Source organism: Chelonia mydas, chromosome 2 (genome assembly GCF_015237465.2).
Source record: "Chelonia mydas isolate rCheMyd1 chromosome 2, rCheMyd1.pri.v2, whole genome shotgun sequence".
In the NCBI taxonomy this organism is placed as follows: domain Eukaryota; kingdom Metazoa; phylum Chordata; order Testudines; family Cheloniidae; genus Chelonia; species Chelonia mydas.
This window is the reverse complement of record NC_057850.1, coordinates 28,873,741-28,892,123: the sequence shown is the minus strand read 5'-3', so window position 1 is coordinate 28,892,123 and position 18,383 is coordinate 28,873,741. Positions and strand designations below refer to the sequence as shown.

The 18,383-nt window shown below is 39.8% G+C and overlaps 1 protein-coding gene across 2 annotated transcripts in view; it reads right to left on the bottom strand.

Annotated features, from left to right (window-relative positions):
- Positions 1-18,383, bottom strand: part of CSMD3 (CUB and Sushi multiple domains 3) — a 1,174,472-nt gene that overhangs the window by 774,355 nt on the left and 381,734 nt on the right. For both annotated transcript variants that reach the window (XM_037892097.2, XM_043539165.1), the window contains exon 6: positions 2,883-2,995. In XM_037892097.2, coding sequence (XP_037748025.1) covers positions 2,883-2,995 — 113 coding nt within the window. The remainder of the gene's footprint in view (positions 1-2,882; positions 2,996-18,383) is intronic.

Sequence of the window (18,383 nt, the reverse complement as noted above, 5' to 3'; positions counted from 1 at the left end):
AATTGGTCTCCCTGTCCACTGAATAAAGGTAGTTAAGCTCTGGACTAGGCTTCCAAAAGAGGTTGTAGAATCCCCCATCACTGGAGGTTTTTAAAAACAGGTTGGACAGACATCTGTCAGGGCTGGTCTAGGTTTCCTTGGTCCTGCCTCAGCTCTGGGGGATGGATTTGATGACTTCCCAGGGTCCATTCCACCTCCACATTTTTATGATTCTGTGTGACAGCATGAATAAATATGATATTAAATAGATATGGGCAAGCACTGTCTGGGAATTCTTAACCAATGAACAGTTGTAGAATTCAAATCTTCCCAGCAGGGGTGAAACTTTTGAACTTCATAATACTGAGATATAGTAGCGGGTAAGTGTGATTGGAGCAAGATGTCAGTTGTAGTGCTAGTATGTGGGAAGGATAAGATTGGGAAGGATTAGACTGGTGAGAGGCAGGGAGGGAAGACAGTAGAACGTTCAAATGTATTTGAGAACTTGGAGTTTTGCAGAGAATGGGTAGTTTTAGCAATCCAGTTACTATAGCAATTACAGGAACAATACAGCCATGTTACAACTTACAGGATGCTGAAAGGATTGATGGCTAGCTTTCAGAGTTGAGTAGGGGAAAACATGAATGGAAAACCACCATACCTAAAACTCATATTTCTGTTTCATTGCTCTTCAGCATAATCATTTTGAACTGCATGTTTTTACTTGCTACAGAATCTATTTTAAAATGTCTTACCATCACAAATACAGTTACCCATCAAACAAGTTGTTAGAAAAGGAGCATTATCTATTTCAAGAAACTGGTTGGCCTATCACAGAAAATATTTTTAATGAATATATGAGATTTCTATGGTAAGGATTGTTTTATAAGCTTAAACTTGTGTGATAGCTATCACTGACTCTGAACCATACCTTTCCCATCCACATTACTGCATTTCTCCATTCTCCTTCATCATGGTTAGTTTTTGACAATGTTTGCATGTTTATTTATTTTAAATGTTAATTTTATTTATCTTTTTTCACTTGCCAGTTTTCTCTCCCTCTATCTGACAGCCTGTCCTCCCTCTTCCCACCCCTAAGTTTAAAAGCATTTCCTCTCTTAGGTATGGGGAACTACTGTATTATTTCAGACCTCACTATGTGAGAACAGCTGATGAATTTTCAAGGGAACCTCACTTTATAATTTTTTGGTTTACATTTTCTATTTTGCTTTTAAAGTGAATTTTATAAGTTGTAAAGGATTCCGGACTGTCGCCATTAGAAAGTGAAGCACATCATTTAATCGATAAAGAGGAATGATAGAAATGCAGCATGTTCAGATTGCTTATGCGCATTCACCGTGTGCCTCAAACACAACATGGTGGGAACAACTCTAGAAGTCATACAGCAGTTCATTCTCCTTGTTCATTTGTTCCTTGGCATCTCTACCAACAATGCCAACAACGGTGTCCGCTGTGTTGCACTTTTTTCATATGGACAACATGTCCACTTGAAAACTGAACTGAGAGCACCAACTCATCTCATTCTACATAAGCCCCCAAAACAATTATCAGATAGTTCATCACCACCTTAGGACTGGCTCTGTATAGTGACCTAGTTGTGAAAGACTCCATCATATCCTATTACCAGTCCCATGGGATCGCTAGTTTACAGTAGAGAGGGATTTTGGGTATGAAGGATGCTATAATTTTTTTTCTTTTTTTTGTATAACACTGTTACGGAAAACTTTCATTTTCTAGAGAATATAATTCTCAAATTATTTTTATTGTCACTTTTTTCTTTCCTCTTTGGAATACTCATTTGACCTAAATTCAGTTAGAGTAAACACGCCAGGGATCCATAACCTGGAGCAGACCAGGGTGCACATACTAGTTTCCTGAACTGCAAGTCAGATTCAAGTCTGTCTATTCTTGAGTATCTGAGGCATGGTATCTGTTACAAAAAAGGCTTCCAATAATAAACTACCTGTCCAAACACACTGTATTTCAGGAATATGTATGGCTTTATCCTAGTTTAGTTGCAATATAAGGCTTATCTAAAAATCAAATAGATGGGGCTTGATCCTGCAAACACTTATACACATGGGTAACTTTTCTTCCAAGCATAATTATGTGTAGGATTGTCATAACAATTGTAAAAAAAAGATACTGCAGCTAAAATCCTTTTGCTTATCCTGTATGAAAGTTCTCTAAACAGATAAATGGAAAATTTATCTATAACAAGGGTTACTGTTCCCTGAAGACCAATTGAAACTGTAAATATATTATTTACAATAAAGGGTTGTGAAAAAGCAGAAACTATTACCAAACATTATAGAAGCTACATTTTCATCAGTACTTCATCTTTATAATTGTCTTGTTCCAAACAGTGAGATGCCCAAGTTAATGCCTCAGATACTTTTACTCTACTTATTCAAAATTATGCTTGTTCATAAAAGCATTAGATAAGAATCCTAACAAGGTTAATTAAACCCTCAATAATAAACACAGTGCACACAGAAATGTAATTGATAAAATTTCCATTTAGTATGCAGTTCTTTTCCACTGTTTTACAAACATGCACGGTTATATCATTTTGAACAGTGGGTGATGTTCTTTTAGGATAGAAGTGTTGTTTCAGTATCAATTACACACTACCTTTCAGAATTCCAGATTCCTCTTAAATGCTAAACATTTGCACAGCAACTAGCTACTTTAGTCTATACTGTAATTTAATAAAGATCATGTTGTTCCCACAGCAGGGGAATTATCATTTATTCATGTTTGAACTATCAATTTATAATAGATTAGCAAATTTCTCTCAATGTGAAATGCAGTTATGTTTACAACCCCTTCCCCTCTTTTTTTAACATTCTGGAATGAAAAATGGTTTTAATTAAATATACCTTGATAGGGAGCACTAAATCCAGGGTATCGGTGGTTGCTGTCCGTTACAAAATGGAGTCTGAGCCAGTTTTTGTTGCTGATAATTGGAGGGGGTATATTCATTCCAGATAACCTGAATTATAAAAGAAAAATGAAATAAAAATAATTAATGGAGGGGAGACAGAAAAAAACATCAGTGCTGAAGACGTGGAGCTCTTTTGTATTTGAAGTTTGATAAAAATCCTTATTTTTAAAGAGGAAAAAAAAAGCTTTCTTATAAACATGCTCATATTCAGATACTATATGTGTAACTCATTGAGACAATGAATATGCCTTTTTATTCCATGAATAAATATGACATGTAACTCATGAATGGTAAACCTATGACAAGTGTCTGGGTTTCCCTAACAACTGGAATCAAGAGGCACATTCTGTATACTATCTGCACGAGGGGTATACTGTCTATACAAGGTACTGTGTACCTTGTACTATAATATCCGAACACCTCAAATCTTTAATGTATTAATCCACATAACTCCCGCAGTAAGAAAGTGCCCTATTATCCCCATTTTACAGATGGGGAACAGAAGCACCCAGGGCTGGATTTTTAAAAGTATGTAGGTGCCTATTGAGATACAGATATACTGACAGTGAGATTTTCAAAAGCACTTAGGTGTCATTTGGGAGTTAGGCACCTAAATACTTTTGAAAATACCACCATGTGCCTGCCTGCATCTTTAGCCGCCTAAACACTTTTAAAAATACAGTGCAGAGAGATTAAGTGACTTGCCCAACATCACACAGAAAGTTCATGGAACAGCAGAGAATTAGCCCAGGACTCCAGAGTCTCAGGCTAGTGCCCTAACTACTGGACCATGCTTTCTTCTTGACACTCTACATTATGTTTTGATTCATGCTCACAAGTCCCATTAATTACAATGAAAGTTATACACGAACTCCAGGTTGTTCATGTCGTGTTTATTCCTAAATGCACAGGTATTCCTCTGTTGGCCAGTATTTTGTTCCAGCCAAAGTTACCATCTTATATTCAGATACTACACATTCCTCTTCCAATTCAAATACCTCTCTACTACCTGTATTGAAACTATTCAGGCTTTGTGTTTGGCAAAGTGAATATGATTCAATTTTAAATAGTCATGAAGTCTTAACTAGTAAATAGCTGCATGTAATACTTTGGAAGAAATGTATTTTGTAAGTTAAATATAACAACTAGAACAGCAATTTCTGTTCTATGGGACATTTTGACTTTTTTTCTCCAATTCTAAATTTTAACAAAAAGCTGAAATTTTGAAGTTTGCCACAAAATGAAAATTCTGAAAATTTGTATTCAAGGGGATCAAAACATTTCATTTTGACTTTATCAGTTTGATTCATTTCATTTCATCTTCAATTTTATATTAAATCATTAAACATAATGTATTACATACAGGTAATAAATATATAATATTAAAATAATATTGTTGTATAATATCAAATTCATAATTAATCAGCACTATAAAGTGAAAGTGAAATATTTCAACACTGTCAGAACAAAATTTTTCAAATTTTCACATTTAAAATTGTGTTGATCCAGGTTCTTGTCCTCACAAGGGTATCCCTGAAGAGCTCCATTGGTTTGCCTTAGGGACAATCTTAATCATATTATAAAATCAAAATAACCTCTGGTATATAATTACTGTGTTACTACACAGAGAACTGTAACAGAATTATTTCTTCCATAGCTGGCAAAAAAAGTATTATCTACTGATCCAAAGACAAAAAATGTGTTAAGTTTTTACAATATTAACATTTTTTTGCAACACCCTATACCACTAAACTCATGTAAGCTGTGCAGATCAAGGTAACATGTCTGATAAAATAAATTTAAATTGCCAATTTAATGTTTTGGAAACATCATTTTGTCATCTTTTTTTCTCTTTTTAACAATCTAGGCTGAGATCCGGGCATAGCACAGCATGCACACTGCATTTATAACTTTGCTTGATAATCCTCTTCTTACATGGGTCAAGTGTCCCACTGATTTTTTATTAGATCGTTCAGCATTGTTTGATACGGTTGATCATAATGGGCTGTACACTAATCTGTGGATTAGTTAAGCTAACATATAGTTGGATCTTCTTGACAACAGATCCCAGTCATTCCTTCAAAGGAAGAACCAGAGGACTATGATTGACCATTATTCAGCCTCCTTGGAGTTTTCACATGTGCTGTTGTCCAAGAAGTCAATCTTCTTTTTTATGGAATGTGTCTGAGCACCTATTACAGTTAAATGTTGTGGATGTGAAATAGGAGCCTACTCTCCTTTTTCAATCCACCCACACCAAAGAAAGCCTGAGGGAATAGACAGGCTTTGTAGCATGAGCTGAAGCTCAACATTTTTCTCCCCCTAAACCCAACAGTAAAGATTATTGGAAGCTGCTCTGGAGGTGCTCAGGATAAATTGCTTGTGTCCCAGCCAATCTCATTTGCTAAGACAAAGCAGGAAGATGAGACAGATGCAGTCTTTAAAATGAAGAGGTCCCATGCTGGAAGGGCATAATGAGTGGGGTCCTGCAGGGTTCAGTTCTGGGTCTGGTTCTGTTCAATATCTTCACCAATGATTTAGATGATGGCATACAGAGTACACTTATAAAGTTTGTGGATGATGCCAAGCTGGGAGGGGTTGCAAGTTCTTTGCAGGATAGGATTAACATTCAAAATGATCTGGACAAACTGGAGAAATGGTCTGAAATAAATAGGATGAAATTCAATAAGGACCAATGCAAAGTACTTCATTTAGCAAGAACAATCACTCACACACATACAAAATGGGAAATGACTGCCTAGGAAGGAGTACTGCTGAAAGGGACCTGGGGGTCATAGTGGACCACAAGCTAAATATGAGTCAACAGTGTAATGCTGTTGCAAAAAAAGCGAACATCCTTCTGGGATGTATTAGCAGGAGTGTTGTAAGCAAGACATGAAAAGTAATTCTTCCAATCTTTTCTGTGCTGATTAGGCCTCAACTGGGTATCCAGTTCTGGGCATCACATTTTAGGAAGGATGTGGACAAATTGGAGAGAGTCCAAAGAAGAGTGACAAAACTTATTAGATGTCTAGAAACCATCACCTTTGAGGGAAGATTAAAAAAAATGGGTTTGCTTAGTCTGGAAAAGAGAAGACTGAGAGGGGACATGATAACAGTTTTGAAGTATGTAAAAGGCTGTTACACGGAGGAGGAAGATTTTTTTTTTCTTAACCTCTGAGGATAGGACAAGAAGCAATGGGCTTAAATTGCAGCAAGGGAGGTTTAGGTTGAACATTAGGAAAAACTTCCTAACTGTCAGGGTGGTTAAACACTGGAATAAATTGCCTAGGGAGGTTGTGGAATCTCCATCACTGGAGATTTTTAAGAACAGGTTAAACAAACACCTGTCAGGAACTGTATAGAAAATATTTAGTCCTGACACAAGTGCATGGAACTGGATAGATGACCTCTCGAGGTGCCTTCCAGTTCTATGATTCTATGATTTCTATGATTTCATAAAGGCGCTTAAAATGCCAGCATTTTGAGTAGCACCTAGAAATGTATTGGAAGTCATAGAAAAAGCTACAAATATATTTAGTCCTGTGTACCTCCAAGACTAAAGCAATCACCTCCCAAAGCACTCAATCCTCTGTACAGCAACATCTGAATATAATATAAAACCTATCCTCCACTCGAATACAAAGAGAAGGGAGAAAATTGGGTGGCATACATGGGTACGAGAAAAAGTAATACGGTTCCATATTTGCCCATTGTAAAAAGTACTTTGGAAATAAAAATACTAATATAAGTGGAGAGAGAGAAAGAATCGGAACTGATTAAAACTTTTTAAAGAGAATATTTAAAAATTATAGAACACATAAACTGTTGAATACAAATTATAAATAGCCTGGCCTTGAATGTTCATGTTAATCAAAAATGATAGTATATTGGAAATGAACAAAAAAAATTGTATGAGCCAATAATTGCCCATGGTAAAAAATAGACAAGTGTTAGTGGTTAAGAATATAACACAGAAAAAATGCTAGTAGTTAAATCAGTTCAAAGAATACACAATCACTCCCCAGTTAGTGGTCTGGATCATATTATCTTCATATTGACAGCACCCAGTATTGTGTTCAATATATATGTCCCTTGACCAATGTATGGCATCGGAAACCATCAACCACCACATTAGCTTGACATAGCATCTGGGCAACCTACACTCCCAGAACACGGTCTTGTTCTTGGGGTCCCAAGTGCCCAGTGCTTCGACAAACATCTTATGAACAGTAGTGGAGTATTCCCTTTTCCTCGTGGATATTTCTTCAGTTTCCGTTCTTGTGCCTCAGCGAAGGCAGCGATCTGGTTCAGTTTGGAGCCCAGAATAGATGAGTTAACTGTAACTGTTCCCACTGATGCCAGAATTGTTTTACTGAATCCATTCTGCATGGTGTTGTGGCAAAATAGTGTCTCTCGGATGACATTAAATTGTGGGGGAGAGGTACACACAATGGAGGGATAGGGTCTAGAGTGACCTAGACAAATTGGAGGAGTGGACCAAAAGAAATCTGATGAGGTTCAATAAGGACAGGTGCAGAGTCCTGCACTTAGGATGGAAGAATCCCATGCACTGCTACAGGCTGGGGACTGACTGGCTAAGCGGCAGTTCTGCAGAAAAGGACCTGGGGATTACAGTGGATGAGAAGCTGTATATGAGCCAACAGTGTGCCCTTGTTGCCAAGAACACTAATGGCATATTGGGCTGCATTAGTAGGAGTGTTGCCAGTAGATCAAGGTAAGTGATTCTTCCCCTCTATTCAGCACTGGTGAGGCCACAACTGGAGTATTGCATCCAGTTTTGGGCCCCCCACTACAGAAAGGATGTAGACAAATTAGAGAGAGTCCAGAAAGGGCAATGAAAATGATTAGGGGGCTGGGGCACATGGCTTATGAGGAGAGGCTGAGGGAACTGCGCTTATTTAATCTGCAGAAGAGAAGAGTGAGGGGGGATTTGATAGTAGCCTGAAGGGAAGTTCCAAAGAGGGTGGAACTAGGCTGTTCTCAGTGGTGGCAGATGACAGAACATGAAGCAATGGTCTCAAGTTGCAGTGCGGGAGGTCTAGGTTGGATAATAGGCAAAACTATTTCACAGGGAGGTGGTGAATCACTGGAATGGGTTACCTCTGGAAGTGATGGAATCTCCGTCCTGAGAGGCTTTTAAGGCCCAGCTTGACAAAGCCCTGGCTGGGATGATTTAGTTGGTGTTGGTCCTGCTTTGAGCAGGGGGTTGGACTAGATGACGTCTTGAGGTCTCTTCCAGTCCTAACCTTCTATGATTCTATGAAAAGTTGCCATGTTCTGGAATGGTGCTTACAGCAGCACATGACATGAGGCAAGGTCTCATTTTCATATCCACATGTCAAGCATTGCTTGTCCCAGTTGCCGTGTCAGACTGATCTGCTGAGATGCAGTTGAGGTGTGCCCTGTGGATGAAACGAGAGTCCATAAAGAAAGTGGCTGCTGGCATCCCATTTCAAGGTAACTTCAAAGACCTTGCCTTGATCTGGTTTCCTCTTCAGGTCTCTGATATACTTTGCTCAGACAGCTTTCTTCAGGAGAGCCTCAAGTTTCGTCCTTGTTTGTGGGATGAGAATGGCCCATCCATGTAATCCTTGAGGGACCAGGACTCCCAGTTGCTGTTGCTCCTCACACCAAGGCCACTGGAAGCCAATGCATCTCTTAAGGTGCCAAGGGATGTTCCAGGCATGGTTCCACAGTGAGGCGAAGACTCCCCCTTCTTGCCTGAACTCTCCCTCCAACAAGCAGCTCAAGTAGGAGCAATGTCATGGCTAGTTGGGATCCTGGCAATTCTTTTCCTAATTACCCCTGATTGCAAAGCTCCTTACCACTAAATCCAGGCAGGTCAGAAGGTAGAAAGTGTGAGTTATAGAGGTCACCCCTGAGGGGGATGCCAGCATCACCTTGCCCGTGGGAAATGCGCATCACCTTGTTGCTGGCTGTCTGCGGAAGATACATCCACTCTTTGACCAATCGGGTAATAGTTCTTAGGTGACTGCCATATGAAATAAAGATGATCAGGAAGGTGTTAAGGGCACTGATGTTCTGTTACAGTACCAACAGTGATGAGTCCAGCCAAACCGCATCTTGCACACTACTCACAATGGTATCCTCTGGGGTCTGACTCACACAAAAACCTAAACACATACCAAGATGCTGGTATGTCTCTCCATCATCGAGGTGAGTCACAGGCTCTCCTTGGATTGAGAAGACTGCTGGAAAAGCCTACTGTCATTTCTGGTTGTCAACATGAAGGGATGCACACTTTGCCACATTAAACAGAGTCCCATCCAGCCATTGGTAGTGGCATTAAGCATATGTTGGAGCAATCGTGGGTCACAGATGATGAGCACCAAGCCATCGGCATATGCCAGAATGTTTTTTTTTCTTATCACAGAGGTTGAATCTGTCTAAACCCTGTGTGACTATCCCAATAAGCAGCTCCATCACCAGATTAAAGATGATGGGGCTCAGGAGGCAGCCTTGCTTCACACCAGAGTGGATAGTCACTGCTGGGGTCTCACCTTCCACCGAACAGATGGTAGTGTCACAGTTATCATACAGCTCTTGGACCCTCTGAAGGAACTTATTCGGCAATCTGAACTCTCCAAGGTGAAAAAGACATGCTGGTGAGGCATCATGCCGAAGGTATTTGGCAGCTTGAGCAATGCCATTGTACACTGGTGCCTCTTTGTTCTTACAGTATGGAGGGCATTTTGAAGATGTGCTTATAGCAGCCTTTATTAGACATAAAACCTTCTGCTGTGAGCTGAGAGCCCCTTCCCTCAATGCCCATTGTGTGCTCCTGGCCACAATACATGCAGCATAGAGTTTATAGATGGCAGAACACAAGCAGATGGGCCTCCAGTTGCTAGGATCGCTAGGTTCCCCTTTCTTGTAAATCAGTATGGTCATTACTGTCTTCCATGTGCCGAACTGTTTGTACTTGTTGAAAATGGTCACAAGCACAGGCGCCGGTTTCTAATTTTCCCTGGGGATGCTCAATCCCCGCTCAACCCCAAGTCCCACCTCCACTCCACCCCTTCCTGTAAGCCCCCACCCCACCCACCTCTTCCTGCCCCCAACCCTGCCTTCACCCCACCCCTTCCCCCAAGGCCCCACCACTGCTCTGCCTCTTCCCACGTCCACTCCACACACCCCCGATCTCTTTCCATCCCCTCCCTGAGCGTGCCCTGTCCCCCCCTAAGGAGGGGCTGGGAGGGATGGGGAGGAATTGACCAGCGGGCAGGAATGCAGAGGAGTGTGGGACCTTGGCTGCCGGTGCGTGCTAAGCACCTGCTAATTTTTCTCATTGGGTGCTCCAGCCCTGGAGCACCTATGGAGTCGGCACCTGTGGTCACAAGCACAAAACATCCCAGTGTGATGTTGCACCCCCATAATGCTTTATGGGAATATGCTTATGAATGTATATATGACATAACTGGAATATGTTTTATGCTACATATGCCATGTAACAGATCTCTGTAAAGGATATGATTTACTGAATATATTCATCCTATTTGTATGCATGTATCATTTTTGTATTCAAACTTATGAATATTGGCTATTTACCTGTTTAATTTTAAGTAGTCTCAGTGAAGCAGTTGGTAGGCTTCCTGAGAAAAGACTATTCTCAGTAAGTGCCCAATCAAGAAACACTTAAGCCAACAATGAACTTGGAGATGCCAATCCACATCTGAGCTTTCCCAGGAATGTGGCCTGGCTGGTAAGGGACTCAGTCATGCATGGACATGTGACTTGTCCATGTGACTCCAAAACTCCATCTTGTAGCTGGGATTCTACACAGGGGGAGGGAGGGGTGTCCACCCACAAGAAGAAGTCTACTTAAGCCCCTGAAAACCCTTCCATTTGGTTTTCAGCTGGCTCAGGAGATAGCCTCTCCACCTCAAAGGATACCTGAAAGAAACTGGGACAAAGGACAGTAACTACAGGGGGTGTGAGTGATTGCTGGACCCAGACTAGAAGGAGGCTAGTCTGTAAAATAGTCTTATTGGAACATCTCTGAGGGTGAGATTTTATTTGTATTCCGTTTCTTACTGTATTAGGCATAGGCTTGCATGTTTTATTTTATTTTGCTTGGTAATTCACTTTGTTCTATCTGTTATTACTTGGAACCATTTAAATCCTCCTTTTTGTATTTAATACAATTACTTTTTTACTTATTAATTAACCCAGAGTATGTATTACTACCTGGGGAAGGGCAGGCAAACAGCTGTGCATATCTCTCTATCAGTGTTACAGAGGGCAAACAATTTATGAGTTTACCCTGTATACGCTTTATACAGGGTAAAATGGATTTATTTGGGGTTTGGACCCCATTGGGAACTGGGCATCTGGGTGTTGGAGACAGGAACATTTAAGGTGTTTTCAGTTAAGCCTGCAGTTTGTGGGATGTGGTTCAGACCTTGGCCTGTGTTTGTAGCCGGCAAGCATGTGTGGCACAACCAGGCAGCGTTCTGGAGTCCCAAGCTGGCAGGGAAAGCAAGGGCAGAAGTAGTCTTGGCACATCAGGTGGCAGTCCCAAGGGGTTTTCTGTGATCCAACCCATCACATCCAGATCCAATTTTTCAACAAGTTATAGTGGATGCCATCTTTGTTTGGGGATGTGTTCTTGGTTTTCACTAACCTTGGTTTTCACTAAAGTTCCTCAGGAGTAAAATCGCCATCAATCCCCTCAGAGGAGCTCACCCTCAGTAAATATTTTAAATAGCTAGGATGCCATATACAAATCTGATTGTCCCAATTGAAGTCAGTCTTGCAGAGTACTGGTAGTGTTTTGCCAAAGATGGTACAATATGGGGATGGTCCTTCAAGAATCTCCCTCATGGTCTTAGGGCAGTTGGAACTGATTTTATTAAAGCTTATGTTAAAATTACCTGCAACACAGATTAATGAAAAAGTTTCTATTCATCTGAGTATAATGCTTAAATTATCCCAAACTAATAAGTTTGCTTTAAAAAATCATAAATTGCATATAGTACATAAACTGCAATATCCTAAATTAGAGTTTATAAATTTAACAATACAGTTTAAATATCAGTATCCAAATACTCAGATATATCACTCATGGATACTTATACTAGGAGTAGCTTGTGGAAAATAAATATAGCCAGGAGTGTAAATTGTCCCTCAGTAATTAATAATTTAGGGTAAATTGTCCCTCAATAAATATGATCCATTAGAGAATATTTCAGCTGTTTTGTTAATAACTAGTACCTGTCTTTGCTTCTCATTGGCACTCTAGCTCATTTCTCTTCATATTGCTGATGTCCATTGATATGTTCTAAATAAATGTCCCTTGACCACCTGATGGTGTCCAACAGCATGAACTGCCACATCAGCTGGGCAAAGCGCTGACTGATTCTGCATTCCCGTAACACTTGCTCGTTACTGGGATCCCATGCACCCAAGGCACTGACGATCAGCACATGTATTTGAACTTTGTATCCCCTAGCTATCAAGACATTGACCGGGGGTGCCATGGAAGGCCAGGGTACTCTTTTCAAGAGGAACTGTGATGTCCACCGTGAGGGTCTTCTTCTGTTCCTCGTTAGTAATGATGATGGCCTTGATTAGGCGGTCTTAGATGTGGTGTGGTGCAGCTGCCATGCTCTGGAATGGAGCCTGCAGCTACACAAGATGTGGGGTTGGCATAGCTGCATTTTCTGCATTGCTTGCCTGATTCCCATCGTAGATGGCTCTGTTTAGCGGGACACAACTGAGCCAAGCCCTGTGGATGGTTCTCCAGGTAGCAAATCGGGTGAAGCTGCCACTGGGGAGAAAGTGGTTACTGATGTCACCTCAAAGACCTTGACCTGTTCCAGCTTACAACTGGATTTAAAAAAAATATTAAACAGGAAAACTATTAAACTATACAACTATTAAACTAAACTGGATCTTCGCCAAAAGGCTAGGAATTTATTATTTGTGATGCAGGCTTTTAAACCATTATTTTAAAAACTTTCCCCAAACAAACTATCCAACAATGGAAAATATTCCTTTAATGTTTAGGATAGTTTCCTCGTCTGTTTGAAGCTCCTTCTTTTGTGACCTCTCTCTCCCCATCGGACACAGTGCGAAAATGCTGCAACAGGTGCTTTAAAACCTCCTGGAGATGTCTCCCGTTAAAAGTTTGCTACACAAAATGGAGACCCCTTATCTGATCTTACCAGTTTCAGTTGGAGAACATACCCATGGGCAGCCAAGAACCAAATGCGATCGACTTAGGAAATAATGTTACTTTTCAGAGTATAGCTTTGATTTAAGATGTGCGTTAACTAAATATTGAATCATCTGTCATCCACTTGTTTAATGTTTATTGAAAAAAGTAACACGTAGAATCAACAATACTGTCTATCTTTAGCAAAATGTTAATAACTAAATAACAGAAAATGACACCATCCGATCCTGTTTACTCACCACCTGCAGCTGACAGGTGTTTTTAGAACAAAGTTCTTGTTCTCTTACTAGGTCGCACAATTTGACTGTCCTCATGATGCCTCTGCATGTTTTTGCTTAAAAATTTCTTAGAGTTGCAAAAAGTCCCATTTTTAAACATGTACAAAACAATCACATGACCTTCTTTTTTGCTTATGATAAGCATGGTTTTGCTATATGAATTTGGGGTATTAGTCCCTCTTTCTATTGCCTAAGCTAGTGTGCGGAGTCTGAAGGTTTTTTACTACATATCACATGTACTTATATGGCTCCCATTCCAGTAGTATCTGAGCACTTGAAAATCTTAAACGCATTTATGCTCACAACACCCAAATGAGGGAGGGAAGGATTACTGTCACCATTTTACAGATGGGGAACTGAGGAACAGAGAGAATAAGTGACTTAACTAAGATCATGCTTGAAGTCTGTGGCAGAACAGGAAATTGAATTCCAGTTCCTCAAGTCCCAGACTGGAGCCTGAACCACTATACCATCCTTCCTGTTTTTTGCTACACATTTCCCCTTAAAGACATTAGTTCATGTATCAAAATCTATTCCCTCCCTCCCACCCCAGTGGTTCAAGACAACAATTATCTTGCTAACTTTCCTTAAACAAATGACAATTAATCCCATTCTACTAAGGAAGATATTGAACATATTCATAAATGATCTGGAAAAAGGGGTAAACAGTGAGATGGGACAAATGGCAGATGATAAAAAACTACTCAAGATAATTAAGTCCAAAGCAGACTGAGAAGAGTTACAAAGGAATTACAAAACTGGGTGAATGGACAACAAAATAGCAGATGAAATTCAATGTTGATAAATGTAAAGTAATGCACATTGGAAAACATCATCCCAATTACACATATGAAATGACAGAGTCTAAATTAGCTGTTACAACTCAAAAAAGAGACTTGGAGTCATTGTGGATAGTCCTCTGAAAACATCCACTCAATGTGCAGTGGCAGTCAAAAAAGCAAACATAATATTGGGAATCATTAAGAAAGGAATAGATAATAAGACAGAAAATATCATATTGCCTCTATATAAATCCATGAAATACCCACATCTTGAATACTGTGTGCAGATGTGGTCGCCACATCTGAAAAAAATATATATTGGAATTGGAAAAGGTACAGAAAGTGGCAACAAAAATTATTAGGGCATGGAACAGCTTCAGTATGAGGAGAGATTAATAAGACTGGGACTTTCAGCTTAGAAAAGAGACAACTAAGGTAGGATATGATTGAGGTCTATAAAATCATGACTGGTGTGGAGAAAGTAAATAAGGAAGTGTTATTTACTCCTTCTAAGGACACAAGAACTAGGGGTCACCAAACAAAATTAAGAGGCTACAGGTTTAAAACAAACAAAAGGAAGTATTTCTTCACACAATGCACAGTCAACCTGTGAACCTCTGCCAAAGGAGGTTATGAAGGCCAAGACTATAACAGGGGTCAAAAATGAACTAGATAGGTTCATGGAGGATTAGTCCATCAATGGCTATTAGCCAGGATGGGCAGGGTTGGTGTCCCTAGCCTTCGTTTGCCAGAGGCTGGGAGTAGGAAGCAGGGAATGGACCACTTGGTGATTGCCCATTCTGTTAATTCCCTCTGGGGCACCTGGTATTAGACAAGATAAGATACTGGGCTAGATGGACTTTTGGTCTGATCCAGTATGGCTATTCTTATGTTCTTATAAGATACTGTCCCACATGTAGAAAGCGACTCTGAAATGCTACCAACCCCCAGTAGATTGGTTTTTCCTTTTTTATATAAATATCATTATTAGAATATGTACATGTTAGAGCTGGTCAAAAAAATTTCAGTGGATGTTTTCATTCAGGAAATGATGATTCAAATGAATCGAAATATACTGAGGGAATGTATTGATTCTGTCAGATTTTTTTCTGTAAACTAGGTAGGCTGGTTGGCTGGCAGCTTGGCCTGTTGGCTGCCCAGCTGCCCAGACCCCTGGCTAGCAAGTGGGCTGCGTGGCTGGCTGGCTGTCCAGTTGCCTGGCTTCTCAGCTACCTGGCTGTCCAACTGCTCAGTTTGCTGTCTGCCTGACTTGCCTGTTGGCCAGCTCCCAAGGTACCCAGCTGCCTGGCTAGCACTGAAATGGACTGTTCTGTTTTGTTGGAAATTCAACAGTGCTGATATTTCATTCCACTGCAGAATGAAACGAAAAACTGACAATCCAGAATTTCTAATGAAAAGGAAATACTGTTTCCCAGCCAGGTAGATATTATGTGTTGAACATTGTAAGGAGCTTTATGGCATGAATATGTACACTGACCTCTACTGGATACAGTCAGAACTGCTCACCACTCTGTCATAGGGCATCTGGAAGCCTCTTTCTAAGCTTATCTGTGTTTTTGCAGCCAGATGAGATGAAACCCACCCCCAACTGTCACCATAAAGTTGATCATGATGGACACCCTGGTAACCATCATTAAATGACCTAGGTGGTTACAAATTTGTTACAATATTCTTTTCACTCTGGTCAATAGAGATTAAATGAGTTTAAGAACAATTAATTATCTGTATAATACTGCAATTAATGATGCAGGGGGTGCCAAAGAACCAAATATTGCTTTTGTTTAAATCCCCAGCATTGCTCAATCCATATTATGGACTGGCCATATTCAAATTAAATAGAAATAATCTCATTTCAATTCTGTAGAAACAGAATGTCACCAGAATTCACAGGCCATAGAGCAATTTTATAATTGTAATTTGCTACTGGTGAAATATAAAACCTTACACTCACGGCACTTTATAAAAATTCTGATGTAACTTTAAATACAGATGTATAAGCAAAACCACAGTAATAGTCATATCTGAGAATGAATCAAAGTGCCTGTTTGGGCACTTGAATCAAAGATTAACATAGGCTACTAGAATTTCTAATGCCCAACTTGATTAGTAGTGAAATGTATTAGAAATTATCTCCATATGTTATTTAAAAGATTAATAACCCAAAAAACATGAAAATTACATTCCAAATGTATAATTGTAAGAATAAAAGAAAACACTAAACTCAAGCCCCTTAGATGACGGCACCTTATAGTTTCATGTTTAAAGAGCTAATATCTATTTAAGGATGTCAATCAAGTCTATTATTCAATAACACTTTTATCCCTGACAGTTGTGGATTATGGTTAAAATCACTCTAATTAAGCACATGCTGATGTCAGCAGAGTTCTAAGTAAATTCATCCTTCCAAACATCTGATCTCTGCAGTTTATGATTTCTATGGGATTATTCCCTCTAAGTAGTTTTGCAAATTGACAGGATTTGCAATGGCTACTGGCAGAAAATGATTGCTTATTCTGTTCACATAGCTAACCCTTTTCTCATGTCAATTTATCTTCTCAGCAAATTATAAAGCTCTTCACCATTATCATAATGCATTGGCAGTCCATCCTAGTTCTGTGCCAAGCACTCCTTCAAGCATAGCCATAGCTTGTACCATAGAACATTTTCCTAAATGTAAGTACAAAATAACATATCTTCCCCGAAACTAACTCATTTCACCACTTCGTATACAGCACTACATGTACTAGATATTTTGTAATTTAATTAAAATTTATTTTTAAAACCAACAATATTGATTGAAATAATGTCCTTACATGGTGCTAGTTCACTTGCTCCCAAATTCATCACTGCCACATATTTCTGGGGAGACATTGTAATCAGTGGGTGTTCATGCCTAAATAACTCTGTATCTGTGCATTGTAACTCTTAATCTCTCAGTTCCCCCTCTGTAAAATTTGAGTACCGATACTTTTTTCTCCCACTTTTGATTTAAGATTGTCTTTTTTTAAAAGCAGTGAGCATTGGCCTAACTTTACCTCCACTAAAGACAATGGATATTGTTAGGATATAGATATTCAGGCCTGTCTGTAAAGGCCTATACTCTAAGAATTTAGGTGTATTCTTATCACTTGGCTAGTTATAGAGGTATAAAAGAAAGAATCAAAATCACTGTCTGTTGGTGTAAGGGCCTTCTCTTACTGTGACAGTCTGAGGCCCTGTGCTTAGGCTAAGGCCTTTGGCTAAGCAGCAGAGGCAGCCATAAGCTAGGAAGCGAACAGTCACATCCTCACATTCCAAACTAGTCACATTGAAAGAAGGTGCTATTGGGCTGTTAGGAATACAATCCTGTCCTGATAATGCCTAACGCCTCCAGAGAAAGAGAAGTGCCTAGAAAATGTAAAAGGAAACTTAGTTTGATAGCATCCTGTCTGGCAAGAACTCACTTATCAATAGCTGGGATGTGAAATCCTCACTTCTGTATTGTCTTGTCATTATAGGTCCCACTTTGTTATTGTTTGTCTGTATAATCTCTGTCTGGTTCTGTTATTGTTCCTGTCTGTTGTATAATTAATTTTGCTGGGTGTAAACTAATTAAGGTGGTGGGATATAATTGGGTACATAATCATGTTACAATATGTTAGGATTGGTTAGTTAAATTTCAGGAACATGATTGGTTAAGGTATAGCAAAGCAGAACTCAAGTTTTACTATATAGTCTGCAGATAATCAAGGAAGTAGGGGGGTGAGGGTGGGCATGCGGGTGGGGGAAATGGGAACAGGGAATGGGGGTAAGGAAATTGGAATCATGTTTTGCTAAAAGGGGAAATGGGAACAGGGAATGGGGCTGGGGAAATTGGAATCATGTTTGGCTAAGGGCAGGAGTGGGAACAGGGACACAGGTGTAAGGCTCTGTGGTGTCAGAGCTGGGAAGGAGGATACTAAGGAAGGAAACTGGAATCATGCTTGCTGGAAGTTCACCCCAATAAACATCGAATTGTTTGCATCTTTGGACAGCTACCTTTGATCAGTAAAAATCCTGTACAATTGCAGTGTTTGCCACAGAATCCAAAAAGAATAGGGAATAACCTGAATAGAACTGGCCTTTGCTTTAAAACTACAGTGGAAGGAATTAAA